Source organism: Arvicanthis niloticus, chromosome 24 (genome assembly GCF_011762505.2).
Source record: "Arvicanthis niloticus isolate mArvNil1 chromosome 24, mArvNil1.pat.X, whole genome shotgun sequence".
NCBI lineage: Eukaryota > Metazoa > Chordata > Mammalia > Rodentia > Muridae > Arvicanthis > Arvicanthis niloticus.
Genome location: NC_133432.1, coordinates 33,505,065 through 33,523,586, shown reverse-complemented (window position 1 = coordinate 33,523,586; position 18,522 = coordinate 33,505,065). Strand labels below are relative to the sequence as shown.

General features: G+C 51.8%; 1 protein-coding gene across 3 annotated transcripts in view; it reads right to left on the bottom strand.

The window, feature by feature from the left end:
• Window positions 1-826: 826 nt before the first annotated feature.
• The window catches only part of Slc29a4 (solute carrier family 29 member 4), a 29,914-nt gene continuing 12,218 nt past the window's right edge, over window positions 827-18,522 (bottom strand). For 2 of the 3 annotated variants that reach the window (XM_076923563.1, XM_076923562.1), the window contains exons 2-11: window positions 17,861-18,040; window positions 11,270-11,401; window positions 10,387-10,500; window positions 9,575-9,703; window positions 8,556-8,630; window positions 5,881-6,125; window positions 5,175-5,316; window positions 4,892-5,079; window positions 3,891-4,131; window positions 827-2,868 (exon numbers count right to left, since the gene is read on the bottom strand). In XM_076923563.1, the coding sequence (XP_076779678.1) occupies window positions 2,726-2,868; window positions 3,891-4,131; window positions 4,892-5,079; window positions 5,175-5,316; window positions 5,881-6,125; window positions 8,556-8,630; window positions 9,575-9,703; window positions 10,387-10,500; window positions 11,270-11,401; window positions 17,861-18,029 (1,578 nt within the window). In that variant the 5' untranslated portion in view covers window positions 18,030-18,040 and the 3' untranslated portion in view covers window positions 827-2,725. Of the gene's footprint in view, window positions 2,869-3,890; window positions 4,132-4,891; window positions 5,080-5,174; window positions 5,317-5,880; window positions 6,126-8,555; window positions 8,631-9,574; window positions 9,704-10,386; window positions 10,501-11,269; window positions 11,402-17,860; window positions 18,041-18,522 lie in introns of those variants that run through there. The other variant, XM_076923564.1, reaches the window with a different exon arrangement.

The following is an 18,522-nucleotide window of genomic DNA, read 5'->3' as shown; positions in this document are numbered from 1 at the left end:
CTGTCTTGTTTAAAATTCAAGGGCATGGACCTGCAGAGATGGTGGCTCAGGAGTTACAAGTGCTTGTTGTCCATGCAGAAAATCCAGGTTCAGTACCCAGCACCCACAACCATATGTAACTCTAGTTCCAAGGATCTAACACCCTCTTCTGACCAGGCTTCATGTGGTGCAGACATACATGCAGGCAAAACACATAAATCTAAAACCTTCTCAGAGATACAGGATAGAGTTGTCAGTAAATGCCTGCCTGAGTCCCATACCTAGAAAACACACGAGCAAGCAGGCAAGGCTGTGCCCCCGGCGGACCAGTGCTGAGGAGCCAGTCCAGCCAAATAGCAAGCCCCAGGTCAGCGAAAACCTGTCACAGAGTGGGTGGTGCCTGAGGGTTGACACTCTGGGCACCGGGAGGCAGTGAGTGGGAAGAGGCACACTGTTGCCATCTAGTGTCCACCTGTGGCATCACCACAGCCTTGGTTTTGATCCATCAGGCTGCCCAACTGGGAGCCTCAAGGGTTGCATAGCAAGTCCCTGAGGCTACAGGACTTGGGGGGGGGGGGAGGAGGGCTCCTCTAAGTCCCTATTTTCCATTCTTTGAGGATGCAGAACAGGCCAGTAGACCTGAGGAGGTGACTCAGTAACAGCATTAGGTATACAAGCAGGAGGACTGAGTTCGAATCCACAGAACTCTCTTCAAGAAACTAGTACAGGGACTGGAGAGATGGCTCAGCAGTTAAGAGCACTGGCTGCTCTTCTGGTGTGTCTGAAGAGAGCAGTGGTGAATACATAAAATAAATACATCTTAAAAAAAAAAGAAGAAGAGCCGGGCGGTGGTGGCACACGCCTTTAATCCCAGCACTTGGAAGGCAGAGGCAGGCAGATTTCTGAGTTCAAGGCCAGCCTGGTCTACAGAGTGAGCTCCAGGACAGCCAGGGCTACACAGAGAAACCCTGTCTCGAAAAACAAAACAAAACAAAACAAAAAAAAAAAAAAAAAAAAACAAAAAAAAAAAAAAAAGAAGAAGAAGAAGAAAAGAAATTAGTATGGCCAGCGGCGGGGGCGGTAACAGGTGGATTTCAGGGGCTTGCTGGCCAGCCAGTCCAGCCTATTTATGTTGAGAAGCAGGTTAGGTGAGACAAGATAAGTAAGACAGAGGATGATGTAATAATAATGGACATTGGATGTCGTCTTCTGGCTTCTATGCACACACATGCACATACACCACCACACACAGCAACACCACACACAGCAACACCACACACACACACACACACACACACACACAAGAGAGACGGGGGGTTGGGGGGGGATGTCTCTAAATTCTCACCAAAACTGGGGACTGTAATGGGAAGAATCCATCATCCCTGGCTTTGAGCAGCCTGCCTCCCAACCCCAGAGGGGTAGAGTACACTCAATACACTCCCCTTTTTGAGTTCTTCCTATGAGCCAGATGTATATATTCCTCTGTCCTCATGGGGTCAGTGGTCACTAAGGCCAGTGCTAGCCCTGGATGCTCAGAACTAGGCACAAAAGCAGCCTCCTGTGCAAGCATCAGTTCTAAAAAACACCCAGCTCAGGGCAGACAGACCACAAATGTCCCAGCATTGTGGGGAAGACTTATCCCATTAGGACCCCATTTTAAACTCCCCACCCTGCCCTGGTAGCTCACTTCCCACCCCTCCCCCCACAAACACCTCCTCAGGGACAGCGGTGGGCAGTCTCTGCCATCTTTAATGGCCAGTGCGGTAGTCAGAGAACACACAGGTAGACAGGACACAGCAGGGATTGGTACAGGATGGTCACAGCTGGGGCTGGAGTGTGTGGAGAGGCAAGTGTCCTGGCTCAGCAAAAGCTCTCTTTGGCAGGAGGTCCTACAGCCAATCCTGGCACCCATGGCTCTGCTCCTCATCTTGCAGCTGCTTGCCAGGGTTTCAAGTGTGTCACGTCATTACTTGACTCTCAGTGGACGGGAGTGGGGCGGCCTAGGTCACGAGTGGAACTCAGCTGTCCCTGCATTATGGATAAGCTGAATGGAGCGGGGTGGAAATGGGACATCTCTGTTAGGTGTGGCCCTTAGCCTGTGCTCTAAGAGGGTGGTGGTGCGTAGGGGAAGTCCTCCACCTAAGATGGGTGCACCCAGGTCAGCTCTGTTGCTATGACTACAGGAGGCCTGTGTAGACCTAGGAATGAGTTTTCCAGACTTAACACTTGATGTGTGTGGCTGGGGGAGGATTGCGAAGACATGTCTAAGAACTGGAAGGGGACAGAACGGGGCTGGGGAATTCCCTCCAAGATCTCTAATATTCACTAGGAGGTGCCCCCTATGCAGTAAATGAAACTACATTGAAGACCATGGGACCCCACAGTGGGATCACACTGAAGGGAGTCAGCTCAGACTGTGGTCAGCTATTCTGAGTGGCTTTGAGTCTAAATAAACCAACCATGATGGTGTGACAAGTGTTGAGCCTCTGGACAGGGAGGGTAAAGGGCGGGTGTCTGACCAAACACAGCACACAGGGAGGCGGTGCCCTGGGTGATGCCCTGGGTAGTGACGATAAGTTCCAGCTGCTTTGGGCAACTGGGACAAGGTGGCAAGGTGGCGTTAGTGGCTTAGGAGGCAGCCAGGACCCCGCAGGCACTGAGGCAGGGGTGGGAGGGTCCTCAGGCTTTGGGGTAACTGGCCCGAGCAGCCCTTCCTGGGCAGGGGGCAGGATCTGGTGGGCCTGGCTCAGGGGCCCACAGGGATGGAGTCGTTGGCGGCGGCCGTTTGAAAGCAGCTGCTGTGGGCGTCACGGGTGAGGCTGTAGGTACAGTAGGCCACGGCAGAGCCCAGGGTCAGCCCCGACATATAGGACACAGTCATGGTGTTTCCTGTGGACAAGAGTGGTCTGAGTAGGCAAAGAACAGCTGTAGGGTTGAGGCTGCACTGCACGTGACAATCCCTGTGGCTACGGCTTCGGTCATGTGTGCACTGTGGTGACAATTGCCAGGGTTCGAGAGCCTGTGAGACCCCGTGTTCTACCACTGAGCGACACCCCCAGCCCTACACTGAGGGATTCTAGGCAGGGGCTCTACCACTGAGCCACACCCAGCCCCTCACTGGGGGGTTCTAGGCAGGGGCTCTACCACTGAGCCACACCCCAGCCCCTCACTGGGGGAGTCTAGGCAGGGGCCCTACCACTGAGCCACACCCCAGCCCCTCACTGGGGGATTCTAGGCAGGGGCTCTACCACTGAGCCACACCCCAGCCCCTCACTGGGGGATTCTAGGCAGGGGCTCTACCACTGAGCCACACTCCAGCCCCTCACTGGGGGGTTCTAGGCAGGGGCTCTAACCACTGAACCACGCCCCAGGACTTTGGCACACATGGCTCCCTCTGCTTGGATGTCATTCCTTGCAGCTTCCTGTACCTGTCGCCCTCATTTCTTCCTCCAGGATTTTGCTCAAAAGCCATCTTCTCAGTAAAGTCTTGCAGGGTTGTTCTCTTTACATCATGCCCCCCAGTCCTTGCATTGGCCCTAACTTCTCAGACTAATAGCCCCTAGGACTTACCACTGTGAAACATCACATCTGCTATCTCTCTGTCTATTGGCCATCTCTACCTCAGCACTGTAACCTTACAAATGTGGGCAACATCACCCCCCCCCAACTAGCAGTAGAATAAGTGAATGAATGAATGAGTGAGTGAATGAGTGAAGAAATTACTTAGAGATGTCCTTATCACCTACAACTTTCTTGTCTCTTAACCCTTGGGACCAATATATTTTCTCACCCCCTGGCTGTCCTTGGCTGGCTTCTCCTCGCTCAGTTTCTCAGGCCTCAGTTCCTTTGCTAGAGGGGCAGTAGGCTGTCAGGAGAACGCCCCGAGTGTCCCTCAAGCCAGTGGGCCTTACCTGCCAGCTCCCGCTGCTTGGGGCTCACTTTTCCAGCTGCCAGGATCATGGGCACACTGCCAAAGTAGCCATTGCTGATGCCCATTAGTAGCGAGAAGACACAGGGCCAGGCCGGGTGGCGGAGGGCAGGCATGCCACTGGGGTACACACACAGGATGAACAGGGGGATGAAGACCACACGCAGGCAAGAGCAGGCAAGCAGGTGAGTGCCCCGCCAGTCCACGGGCAGGGCTGCCAAGATCTGCAGAGAGCAAGGAGTCTGGGATTACCCAACTAGCCATGAGCCTGTCTCTCTGCCAGGCCCTCCAGCTACACCCTGTCCCCATACAGCCTTGACTAGTGGTCCAGCTTACCTCACGAGGGCCACTAAATCTCATATACTCTCCCCCCCACCCCCCATTTTCACTACTGGTGATGGAAGGTGAAACCTGGAATATGTTAGACAAGCACTCGAATGGTGAGCCAGTTCTCTGGCCCTTCCCCCCAGCCCCTCCCTGGGGGATTCTAGGCAGGGGCTCTACCACTGAGCCACACCCTAGCCCCTCACTGGGAGATTCCAGGCAGATGTTCTACCACTGAGCCACATTCTAGAGCACTCCCGGTGAGGGGCTCATGGTGTGGCTCAATGGTAGAATGCTTGCCCAAAAAGACCAAGACCTTGGTCCCACCCTGCATACTCCATACAGCACAGTAACAGCAAAGAGACATAGGTCACCTGAGCTGCAGCGTGGCTGGGGTACCACCCTAGCCCTGAACACCAAGCCCATCTACTTGTGTGACAGACGTGCTGTCCAGCTGGCACTTGTGCCTGTGTCATCCTCGAACAGATCCAGCAGTGACTGTGAGGCAGGAGAATTGGGGCTGATTCTAGCCTGAAACGCAGTTGGTGCCAGACAGACCAGGCAGGGGCTATTCTCCAGAGGACAGTGTTAGAGGTGGTGAGACTCATGGCTACCATTATTCCCACGAGTACCCTCAACCAAAGCCACCCTGTGGCTCACCTTGCCCACAAAGTCTGACAGGTTGAACACGGCCATGACCAGGATAGGCAGCCACTCGCCCAGCACACAGTGGCGGATCTCGGACTCCAGGCCGGGAAACAGGCACAGTGTAATGAAGTAGGTTACCGCGATGGACAGCATGTCGGCCCAGATGACCCGCGCCACGACGTACCGGTGCAACAGCAGGGCTGGGGGAATTGAAGTGTGTTAGAGGCTGGTGCTCATGGGGCCCCTGCTGTCTCAGCCTGGGCGACAGCCACAGACACCACTGGACCTCACTTACCTCTGAAGGTGGGCCAGCTCCGTTTGACCCGTGGCCGAGGCACATCAAAACGCATGTAGACCCCACTGTTGCTGTGCGTCACTTCATGGGCCGGGCTGTCCTTCGGGGACCTGCTGCTGGACAGGGTTGGAGTTTGGTGCTCCTGGGTAGAAAGGAATGATGGGAATCATGGGTCAGGTACCCAGGACAAATGGTGGAGCCACAGTCCATTAAGTTAGCACCTACTGTGTACACTTCCTTATCAAGGGACAATATTTCCTAGCCCTACACCCCTCCACCCAGCCTTAAGTCAGGGACAGCCGACTCCCCTAGGCCCTGGGGAGTGGCGGAGTGAAAGGGTAATGCAGGAAGTGACCACTAGAGGCCACTCTAGCTTTCCAGAACTGCAGATGGGCTAACCCAAGCTGAAGCTACTACTCAAGCAGTTGGTATTAAGAGGCCACCCTTGAAGCAGGGGTCTGTGTTGGGGTCCTCACAGAGAGCCACTCTTGAGCTGTGATGGGAAGGAGCTTATTACAGGATTCCCCTGACTTCTATTAATCCCACTTCCGAGGTTCTGGAGATCTTCCCCAGATCCTGGGCTCTTCTCCCTGACTGGACGTCCCTGAAGGTGGTCCACAGAATGGAAGTTCAGTCACAGGGCCAGTGAGGCTGTCTTCAGGCACCTGTGTGGGAGAAGGAGGCCAGGCCAGGCCACCGCACTTACAAAGCGGATGTCCCCTGATGTAACATCATGATGTACTCGGTAGCCTGCCCGGACTGGGCGGCTGTCACAGGGCCGAGTGGTGTAGTAGATCACAAAACGGCTGCGCCGCACCAGCAAGTGCAGCAGGAAGCACAGGAGCTCCAAGCCGGCAGACACCAGGAAGAAGATGATGGTGCTGGCACGCTCATCCGGGAGCAGGAGCTTAGTAAGGATTCGGCTCAGAGAGATCATCACCCCTGCCGTGCCTGGAGGGGAGGCGGCGGCAAATCAATGTCCCTGATGCCTCTATCACCCATGCCACCCCTCCGATGCCTCTGCTGCCCTTGCTCCAGCCCACTCCGGCCCACTCACCGGCCCTATCCGCTCTACCCTTCTACTGTTCCAGCCCCAGTCCATGACACCTGATCCAAACTGGCCCATCATCCTACAAGACCCCACCCCCTCCACCTCTGTCCAAGCTACCTCCCAGCCCCACCCCACTTTGCTGAGCCCCACTAGCTACCAGTTCCATCTTGTCCAAAGTCCTGGCTTTTCTCTAAACCTTCCACAGCCACTTGCAGCCCCTCTCCCTGTCTCCCTGCCCCCAGCCCCGCTGAATCTCATGTCACCAGCAGCGCCCTTAGACTGCCTGTCTATCCATCCAGCCTGTTTCAGCTCCCCTTCCCCCAGGACCTCCCACAACCCCCGTCCGACTCTGTTATCCATCCGCTCACACACCATGGGCAGTATCACTGTGCTCTTGCTGGGCATCCTACCCTGAGGTGCCCCCACAAGGAGGACTCAAAGCCCCTGCTTTCCTAGGCTTGATGGAGAGAGGCCACAGACGAGCCACAGAAACACACAACCGTGGTACAGGGTGTATGCCGGGGCAGAGGATGTAGCCAGAGAGGAGAAGGATCGGAGAGCATCTTATTCTGGAAGGGAACGGTTAAGCCAGGGGGTCTGTAGGACAGGGGAGCCAGGCACACAGCCTGAGAGTGAGCACTCCAAACAGTTAAGAGCATATGTGAAATACTGAGAGGTTCCCCCAGAGCAAGGGCCAGCTGGAGGAGGGTGTCAGGGTCAAGGTGGGCGGGTCTGCTGCAGATAGCACCTGGAAGTTTGCCAAGGTTCAAGCCACAGTCACAGGGCAATGTGGGGCAGGACTCGTCCTGTCCACCATGAGCTGATGAAGATGTACAGGCTCTGGGCAAGTCTATCTTAGGGGGCTCTTGGCTACTGCAGTACAGTGCCAAAGCAATCCACCATCACCATCCTCATGGGCCAGACTCACAGGTTCCACCATAAAAATCACCGGTTTTGGGTATGAGTGTGGCTCGGTTGGTAGCATTCTTGTTAAGCATGCGTGGCATCCTGGTCCCAGCACAGTGTAAAGATAGTACGGTGGCACATGACTAGAATCCCAACACTCAGGAGTTGGGAGCAGGAGGATCAGAAGTTCAAGGTTATCCTTAGCTATACATAGCTGGAAGCCAGCCTGGGTACAAGAGTGCCTGTCTCAGAACAACAACAACAAAAATCTTCAGGCTTGCAAAGCCACCTGTGTGCTGGCCTCCTCCCAGAAGCTAGCCCTCGGTGGTGCGGTTTGATGTTCCAGGCAACACACGGCAGAGGAGCCCACAGGAGACATGGGGAGCATCCTTTAAACATGACACTGGGTGGGCCCGGCTTCTTGTCTAATTGTGACTAGCTACAGAATAGAGGGCAAGACCAGGCAGACCCAGACTCTGCCCGGAGGGCATGTCCAGGGGCCTTTTGGGGTCTGGGCACTGGGTAAATTTCAGGCTTGAGTAAGGGTGCTGGGTATCAGAAAGGGGCATCTGGGAGGTGGCTTGGCAGACAAGTAATTAAGTTACAGGGTGCTATGCAGGGTGGCTGGTGAATAAGGGGTCTGAGGAGGGCTTGCTGAGTGACGCCAGCTGATATCATGTGCCTGGGCAGGCTAACCCTCAGCACACTTGCCCAGGCACTCGAGTGCGAGCGCGCACGCGCACACACACACACACACACACACAGAGTTGCACATTTCCAAAACTGAAACACTCCCTCTTAGAGGAAGGATGGAGGTTCAAAAAGACGCAGGGAATAAAGATACAAAGATTAAAAGTCCAGCCGAAGCACACCAGCTGCTCAACGCCCTTTCTCAAGATTAGCCAAGAGTAACGCTTTCTGGGGAAAGGAGGGTCTCTCTCCCCGCAGCAGAGCTGCCTTCAGGCTGTGCCGAGAGCCCCAGAAACACTGCTTTCCTGAGTTAACACCCAGGCTGGGATGGGCTTCTCAGTGCACCTATCACTGAGTCACCCATAAGAGCCAAGTAAACTCTCCGAAGCTAGACTGGGTGGAACTGGTGGTGGTGGTGGTGTGCAGATCATGTGCTCTCTCTGTTCACATCCCTCAGGGAAAAGTCACACAATGGACACACAAAATACACCCACCTGCATGTTCACTGCAGCTGCGACTTCCCAATTGTACTGTTGCTCACGCACTGGGGCCCTGCCTTACACAGGTGTGCTCACGCAGCCCTCCCACACAGGGGTCTGTCCATCCCTCACCATCGGCTTTCACTATCCCCAGTCCGGCGTGTGTAGGCTTTTCCAGCCCACCCTCCCTGACCAGGGCATGCCCAATGGTGTCCCCAAACCGGTGCCCCTTGGTGGGGGGGTCTCAATACTCACTCTCTCCAGTCATCACCCCCTGCGTGTACCTCTTGGGCAGTAATCCCGTGTAGCCATAGAAGCTAGATTGCTGCACTTAAAAGAGAGAGGGGGCGTGGTCAGATACCTTGTGTCTCTGGTTGACGCAGAGGCAATGTGGACCTCCTGTGCTATGTTGGCACTGGGAGACAGGAGTGTGCACCAGAGGCAAAGTTAGGTTTACCACAGCCATACAGGAACACAGAAGGAAATGGTATTGCCCTGAAAAGCTCACGGAGCACAGTCACCTTCCTGCCCCTGGGGCTCAACATCATTGACAAGTCCTGGCTGATGGGAGCCGAAGTGACATATGACCCTTGCTGGATGAGACAGGGTGAACTTACTCTCATCCTTTTTTCCAACAACAGTGACGGAGAGGCTGTCAGTTGAAATGGAGCTGTCACGCTAACCCCCCACTCCCCCAGTGGCTGCATGGAGCACAGCATCCACCTCCACTTCTGATGGGTTGGACCATGTAGCAAAAGCAAAGAGATCTGTGTACACATGTAATGTCGGGAGCTGGGGGCAACGGGATTAGGAGTTCACAACCAGCCTGGACTGCATGAGATCCTGTCTCAATAAAGAGGGGAGTGGGTTGGGGATGTAGCTTAGTCGGTACAGGGTTTGCCTAGCATCCATGAAGCCCTGGTTCCATGCCCAGCACTGCACAAACTGGATGGTGTGTGCATGTGTGTGTGTGTGTGTGTGTGTGTGTGTGTGTGTAGGGGTGCATGCTTCTATTCCTAGCACAAAGGAGGTGGAGACAGGAGGATCAGGGGTTCAAGAGAACCAGGGAGCTGCATTCAAGCTCGTGCCACACGGGAGTGACCTTAGTGTATGTGACTGTCTGTGTGCATGTGTGTGGTGTGTGTGCACACTCTGGTGTATTCACTGTATACATGCACAGCACTTGGGTGACTCACCTTGTACAGTGTGCTACCTGTACAGGGCCACAGTACTTGGGCTCAGCCCTCCTGGTGCACCCTGGCCCCATTCCCTACCTGTGCAACCAAAGGCCACAGTGCCCACGGCGGCCAGGTTGATGGCATACGCCTGGTCATGAGAGAAGAGCTGAAGCCACACATCACATATGCTGATAAAGAACAAGGGACCCAAGGCGAGGAGGTAGCCTGCAGGGAGCAGAGACGTTGTGAGGACACAGTGAGCAGCCAGGTGGGAGCGCCTCATCTCTCCCGCCATTTTCCAGAAAAGTAAGTCTCAGACACTGTGGCTACCTGCCCCCCAACCCCCAATACTAAGCAGGTAGAAGATGCTAAGAGTCTACAATCAATGATTCTCAGCCTGTGGGTCGCGACCCCGGTAAGGGTTAAATGACCTTTTAACAGGGGTCCCCTAAGATCATCAAACCCCACAGATATTTACATTATGATTCATACAGTTATGAAGTAGCAACAAAAATAATTTTATGGCTGAGGGTCACCACAAAGCGAGGAACTGTATTAAAGGGTTGCAGCATCAGGGTGATTGAGAAAAATTGGTCTACAAGGAAATAGTGTGAACTTCCTGGAGGAGAAGCCACTGGAGCTGAATCTATGAACAAAGGGGAGGGCTTATGTAGGGACCTGGAGATGTGACGTGGGGGTCACACGGAGCCAGCGGAGGCACCTGCCATTGTACCGGCAAGCGTCCTCATCCTGACTTCCAACCACAAAGCCTGCAGTGGTCCTAGAAAAAAAGCACCTGTTTTCACAGGCAAGGCTGGGAAGCTGGGTGGGCAGGTACCATGGGCCAGGAGCTCGAAGGAAGAGCTTGGAGTCTCCGGAAGCAGACAACACAGGGTGGCCTTGAATACCTGTGGTGATCCGAGTGTGCAGGTTCAGCCTCTCCACCACAACGTTGTTTAGGAGCACAGCCGCCAGTGCCACCAAGATATAGGTGAGGCTCATGTCAAACACAATGGAGGTCCCTGGATGTAAGAGGGACAGTGATTCAGAGAGGGACTTCCGGTCTCCTCAATGACCCCCCTCCCCCCCAGGCAAGGACTCTTCACTCTCCCCGAGGGGCTGATTTCTCAGTGTAAATCGGTGGATAGGCTGAGGTCACCCAACAATTGCCCGTGGAGCCGAGGTTCTCACTCTGTCTGCCACGGTGGTCCCTGGCTAACTCAGCTTCCACACACAGATCATAAACATCTACTCCCTGTCATGGTTTAAATGTGAAATGCTGATCCCTGGCAGGTGGCGCTGTTTTGAGAAGGCTGTGGAACCTTTAGGAGGTGGAGCCTCCTTGGAGGAACTGAGTCACCAGGGGAGGGCTTTGGGATTTTATAGGAGGAGCCACTCTGCCTCCGGAGTGTGACTGCAATGTGAACAGCCAGACTCTTGCTCTGTTCATGGTGCCTTCCCTACCTGCTGCCATACCTTCGCTCTCGCTCTCCGGGTGGACTGTATCTGGTGAACTGTGAGTCCGAATAAGCCCTTCCTCCCTTCAATGGCTATTGTCAGGTAGCAACGAGAAAAGTACCTACTACGCTCCCCAAATAAAGGTCACACCACAGGTATTCATCCATCTAGCATGGCACAGTAATCTGCTGTGTCTCCAAAACCCACATCAGCGGTTCTCTCCAGGCAACATCCCCAGGCAGGGTCCCGCCCCTTGGGATTCCCAGAAGGCCCCGCCAAGGGAGAGGGTGCTGAGATGCCTTTGAGGGCTGTGTGGATGGCGGAGGGACCCACCTGGGTACTTGTGGTGAAGATAGTCCACATCGGTGATAAAGCTGTTGTACGGCAGTAGGAAGCCCACGCCAGCCAGCAGCATGGCAAAGTAGATGGCATGGTAGCGGTCGTCTGGCACAGGCTCCTCTACCGCTAAATGGGGAGACACCAGGAGAGACTAGTGAGCATACTCAGGCTGTAGCTATCTACAGGACCACAGACGCCACGGCTACAGTGTTGCCTTTCTTATCCTGTCCTATCTATCTATCTATCTATCTATCTATCTATCTATCTATCTATCCATTCATCCATCTATTTATCTATCATCTATCTGTCATCTATCTATCATCTATCTATCCATTTATTTATCTATCATCTATCTATCCATCTATTTATCATCTATCTGTCATCTATCTATCTATCAATTATCTATCTATCCATCTATTTATCTATCATCTATCTGTCATCTATCTCTCTATCTATCTTTCAAGTGTTTGTGCATGTGTGTGTGTGCGCAGATGTGTGTATGTGTGCCCACACACAGGTGCCCACAGAAACCGAAGGTGTCACATTTTCTGAAGTCGAAGTTACAGGCAGTTGTTAGCCACCTGCCGTGAGTGCTGGGAACGGAACTTGGGTGCGCTCAAAGAGCAGAAAAAAGCTCTTAACCTTCGAGCCATCTCTCCAGCCACACCCCTCTTCTTTTTAATTTAAATTTTAGCTGGGCATGGTGGCACAGGTCTCTAACACAGCACTCTGGAGGTAGAGACAGGTGGATGATAGATGTGTTCCTGTGCCTGGCTTTTTATATGGGTTCTGGGATTTGAACTCAGATACCCATGCTTGCTGAGCAGGTACTTTAGCCTTTGAACCATTTCCCCAGGCCCAGGGATAGCAATGTCAATTGTCAAAGAGATGGGGTTTAAACTCACAATGGAAAAAATATCTGGCCACGTTGGTGTGAGATTATCTAGATTTGATTAAATGAGGTGGTAAGACGCACCCACAATATGGGCAGCACCAATCCTACCGGCTGGAGCCCTGGACTGAACGGTAACAGGAAAGTGAACTGAACAGCACTCTCATCTCTCAACCAGCTCATGTTCCTGCCGCCATGCCTTCTCCACCATGATGGTCTGTATGTTTCAGATTGAGCCACAGAAAACCTTTTTCCTCCTTTAAGTTGCCTTTGTCTGACATTTTGTCACAGCAACGAGACCAAGAGTGCTGTCGCTGTATCTGCTGTCCACCATTGTCACAGCCACTGTCCACCAGAAGCCATTCCATCAACACCACCCTGGCCACAGCCACAGCCACAAGCAAGCCTGACCAAATGGTGGGGTGACCCTGCAATGGAATCAGCCATGGCAATGCTTTGTGGGGCTAGCAAGGTCTAATGCTCTAATGCAGTGTCCAGGGTGTCCAGCTGTCTCCCCAGATAGAATGGTGGGATCCAGGAACCAGAATGGACATGCAGTGACACCCGTGATTGTCCCTTTAGCAACTACTAACAAAAAAAAAACTCATGTCTGTCTCCTCTGATCTGGCAGCTTTCTTTCTTTTTCCTTTCTTCTCTCCCAAGATCTCATGTAGCTCAGGCTGGCCTCCAACTCATCATGTAGCCAAAGATGACCCTGAACTTCTGATCTTCCTGTCTCTGCTGGGATTACAGACACACATCACCATACTTGATTTACTGAATACAGAGGATGGAACCTAGGGCCTCACACATGCTAAGCAAGCACTCCACCAACTGGGTGACGTCCCCATGCCCTGAACTCATCCTCTGAGTTTTAGCTTTCACCCCAAGACACCATGATTCTGTCATCTTGGCCATGGAGAGTTGCCACTCTGGTCCTGATTCAACAGCCAAGGGAGACCTTTGTGGATTGGGGGATTAATCCCAACCATCAAGGGCACGACAAGTTGCTGCTCTCTGTAGAAATGAGGAAGAATAAGCCCAGCTTGAGAGGGACACTTGGCACCTCCATCCCACGTGTTACAGCTAAGGGGAGATCCCAAGAATCCAGTGCACGCAGGGTCCCTAATGCCCCAAGCCTTGGGAAATAAAGGCTCAGACACCTGCCAGGACCAGAGCTGCGAGCAGGGAGGTGTCTGCGGGCAGCAGCAGGAACCTGAATGAGCCGGTCATGAATGTTTGCTATGATCACGTAACAGACGTCACTGGATGTGCGTGTTGGGGGTGCACGTGTGGAGGCCAGCGGGTGACATCAGGTGCTTTACTCTATCTCTCTCTACCTTATTTTTGAGATAGTCTCTCCGTTGAGCCTGGAGCTTACCAATCACGCTAGACTGGCTGGTCAGAGAGCCCCAGGGATCCTCCACCTCCCCAGTGCTGGGATGGTAACCTGCTTGGGTCTTTTTATTTTTGTTTTCAAATTTTACTTACTTATTTTATGTGTATGAGTGTTTTCGTGAATGTGTATTTGTACATCAAGCATGCTGGTGCCTGCAGAGGCCAGGAAAAGGTATTGGATTTCCTGGAACCAGAGTTAAGGATGGTTGTGAGCCACCATGTGAGTGCTGGGGTCAGGACCCAGGCCCTCTGCAAGAGCAGCCAGTGCTCTTAACTGCTGAGCCATCTCTCCACCCCCACAGCAAGTTTTCATGTACATTTCAGGGATTGAACTTGGGTCCTCATGCTTGCATGCCTGCTGAGCCATCCACCTGGCTGCATGTGGAGGTCAGAGACAACTTTTGGGAATCACTTCTTTCCACCATGTGGACTCTGAAGATCAAACTTAAGTCATCAGGCTCGGTGACTCCTTTACCCACTGAGCCATCTTGCCCGCCCTTAAATATTTTTTATATTAGGGGTCTTACAAGGGATCTTACATGCCCTTATAGGTAACCTAAGACGTGTTCATAGAGGGCTAGAGAGATGGCTCAGCGGGTAGTGGTAAGAGCGGCCAAACCTCACAACCTCAATTCAGTCTTCAGAACCCACCTGATGGAAAAAAATCAACTCCTGCAAGTTGCCATCTGACCTCCACAACACGTGTGTGCCCTCCACCCTACTGGAGTAATAAACAAATACCTTTCTTTCTTTCCCCACCTCTTCCTCCCCACCCTTCTCGCTTTCCTTCTTTCTTTCATTCAGGGAGTGGGTTTGGTTTCTCTATGTGTAGCACTGGCTGTCCTGGAACTAGGTGTATAGACCAAGCTGGTCTTGAACTCACAGAGATCTGCCTCCCAAGTGCTTCTATTAAAGGCATGCACCTCCATAACCAGGTTTATTTTTTTCCCCCTTAAAGATGTGCTCTGGGTCTGGAGAGGTGGCTCAGCGATTAAGAGCACTGGCTGTTCTTCCAGAGGTCCTGGATTCAGTTCTGAGCACCCACACGGCACCCCACAAGTGTCTGTGACTCCTGTTCTAAGGGATCTAACACTCTCAAAACACTCAAAACACCAATGTACATAAAATCAAAATAAATTATTTTTTTTTTAAAGAGAGATGTTCCAATATTGCTAGCTGTATTGCGGTTACAGGACCTGCAAGAATTGCTAGCAGTTAGCAGTGGTTTCAGGGGCCCAAACATGAACTGTATCATGCTTAGTGGTGGCATGACCCTGATTTGGCTTGATTTGGATAGTAAGTGTGCTTAAGGAACTGAGTTGGTAAGCAGTACACTGTGAGGGGCCGTTTCATCACTCAGCAGCTCAGGCCTGGGCCTTAGCTGTTCTGTGACTTATTGAGGTGTGGCCAGGGAGGTTCTGCAGAAAGTGGTCTTTGAGTTCATCGGACAGAAAAATGACTCTGAGTGGGCCTGGCCTAATCAGGTGAGGCTTCTGGTCTTCTGGTGATCTCAGCCTGGGCTGGGATCCAGACTGCTTCTGACCTGCCTGCTTTCTACACTTGGACAATCTGCTGTGACAGGCTGTGGTATGTCCCTATCAAGGGCTCACATGCTGGAGAAGGCTTGGCCATTGCTGAGGTGATGTAGAGGTTTGCAATAAGTGTTTGGATCTCTAAGATGGGTCGATGTCTCTCCACAAGAAGCGTGCTCTCACCCTTGGGAGTCAATGAGCCTGCCATGTCTTGTGACTCGCTCTCATCTTCTGTCTCCTTCTGTGATGCCCCCCCCCCTCAGGGTCCCACCATTGTGGTGCCATTACTAGGCCCCCACAGAAGCCAAGTAGAAACATGTGACAAGTTCTTGGTTCCTCAGCCACTGAAGGCTTAAAAAGCCTCTCTCCTTTATAAAGTCCCTGGCCTAAGGTATATCATTATAACAGCAGACATGCCGTAAGACAGGGGCTCCACCAGCCCTGCTCTATAAGCCAGTTCCTTATAATAAATATCTATAATCTACACATGTGTACACATCCATATGTCTATGACCATACTTCTTCCTATCACTCATCTATCCATACATTCTCCATCCATGCATCCATCTATCCTGATGTTTATCCATCTGTCCACCCATCATCTAACCATCTATGCATGCCACACCCACCATCCATCCATCTACCTAACCATATACCCACCCACCCATCTACTGATTCACCTACCCATCTATCCACCCATCCATCTATCCATCCATCATCCATCCATCCATCATCCACCCATCCATCATCCATCCATCCATCATCCATCTATCTATCATCCATCCATCCACCCATCATCCATCCATCTATCATCCATCCATCATCCATCTAACTATCATCCATCCATCCACCCATCATCCATCCATCTATCATCCATCCATTCATCCATCATCCATCCATCTATCCATCCATCATCCATCTATCCATTCATCCATCCATCCATCTATCTATCCATTCATCCATCCATCCATCTATCTATCCATTCATCCACCCATCATTCATCCATCCATCCACCCACCCATCCATCCATCCATCATCCATCCATCCATCCATCCATCCACCCATCCATCCTCCATCATCCACCCCACTGTCCCTCCACCTCCATCAATCTATGTTCATACACCCATATATCCTCCATCCATCTTTCATCTGAACATCCCTCTACCCATCTGCCTATCCATCCATCTACACAGTCTATAGTCTATTTAGCTGACCTATCTATCCTATCCTATCCTTTAGCTCTCTGTCCATTTATCTACGCTCCTACGCATCTATCATCTACCTATTCATCTATCACTTTAGATATCTATTATTTATTTGGATTTATTAAGACAAAATCAAGTTATGCAGCCCAGGCTGGTCTAGGATTGTGGTAATCCTCCCTCAGCTTCCCAAACACCAGAATTATATGTCTAAGCCACCATATCTGGCTATCTATCTATCTGTCTGTCTGTCTGTCTGTCTGTCTATCTATCTATCATCTATCAGTCACTTCTCTATCATCCATCTATATCTATGGTATATTCTCTGTGTATCTATTTAGCTATCCATCAATCATCTATCACCAATGTATGTATGTATTATGTATGTATCTATCCATCTATGTATGTATGTATCTATGTATGTGTGTATGTATCCATCCATCCATCCATCAATCATCTATCACTTATCTATCACCAATGTAGGTATGTATTATGTATTGTGTATTATGTATTATGTATGTATCTATCCATCTATGTATCTATGTATGTATGTATCTGTGTGTGTATCCATCCATCCATCCATCCATCATCTATCACTTATCTATCATCTATGTATGTATCACCCGTCTATCTTCTTCTTTCCTTTCTTCTATCTAGCATCTCCTGATTCTTTTTCTTCAACTGAACCCTGGTTGCTGTAGCCTGCAACGCCAAGTGCGCCATACCTGTAGCCTTTACAGTCCAAGTCATCACTGACACCTAAGTCCCGCCTACTCCATGGCCCTGTCTGCTGGTCCCTTCCACCACCATGTCTCTTGTCATCCTTGGGGGCTGGAACTGAAGTGACTCCATCCTCCACACAGGATCAGGTGTTCTTTGCAACCCACCATGAGGCTCATTAAGCAGAACACGGCACAGGGGCAAAGGGAGCCGAGAACGTGTCCGAGCCAGAGGCAGTACTACCTCAACCAATCAACCATCCACACAAGGTGCTCCCCTCACGGGTGGCTCCCAGGTGCTTCTTACAGGTGGCTTTCAGATAGTGCTAAGGGACACTATGAATTTTGCTGCAGCTGTGTTGACGTCTGTGCCTTGTCCCTCAAAAATGCACAAAGTTCCCAAACAAGCGAGGGATGGTGACAGGGTTGAACCTGGACCCATCAACCCCGGAGCTGCTCTCCAAGTCCAAAAATGCACAGTCGTTTGGACCAGCTCTTCAGTTTGGGGAAACAGGCCCAGAGATGTTTAGGTCTTTGCTACAGATCTCACAGTGGGACTGAAGGGCAGCGACTTGAACTTCATTTTCTGCAACCAGGAATAAAGGTTTGCTTTGAAGAACACAAGTGAGAAGACTCTACAGCCAGGGACTATGCTGTGGATGGCCACTAGTGGAGGTCACATGACACCGACCAGAGCTGAGCATAGTCGTTATTTGTTACCCTAGCCACCTACCTCATCCTGACTGAGCCTCTGAGTCCCTATGACAACCAGAAGCCCCTCCTGCCCAAAGATTGACCAGGGGCCGTGTGGCCAATCACTGCCCTCGGGCAGACTTACTCACCAGAGTCTGTGAATGCGGGGACACCCCTGACTCTGATGCCAGGATCCTGAGCCTCCTCTGCTGTCGCCTCCAGCTGGAAGTTGTCAAAGCTAAAGCTTGTCACCACACTCTGGCTAGATGTGGCTGCCACACGGGGCTCCTTGAGGCGCTGGCTTCCAATGGAGCCCATGGCAGTTCACACTGTGAGGAAAGGAGATGAGGCCGTAAGGAGAGGGGACACCACTCCTGCAGCTAAGGCATCAGGGTGGGTACCTCAGGGTCATTCTGTTCATTCTTCACCCATTGGTTTATTTATTTGAATACATTTTCTAGGAATGAGGATAAAGCTCAGAAACTCACATGCTAGGCAGGGGCTCTACCACTGAGCCACACCCCAGCCCCTCACTGGGGGATTCTAGGCAGGGGCTCTACCATTGAGCCATACCAATTATAGTCTCACCTCAGTGTTTCTTGCTTCAGTTCAGATCTACCAGCCCTTACTCTGGAGGAAAGGGAACCTGTGGCTGGGAAATGCCCCGTGTGCATGGAGTGTCTAGCTTCTCTTCCTTTAACTTTCATCAGGTGAATTTTCAAACTCTGTTGAAATTTCTATTTGATAACGAGAAGATACACACTCTTCCTACAGCATGAGACATACATAGCGATGGTAACATCTGGCCACG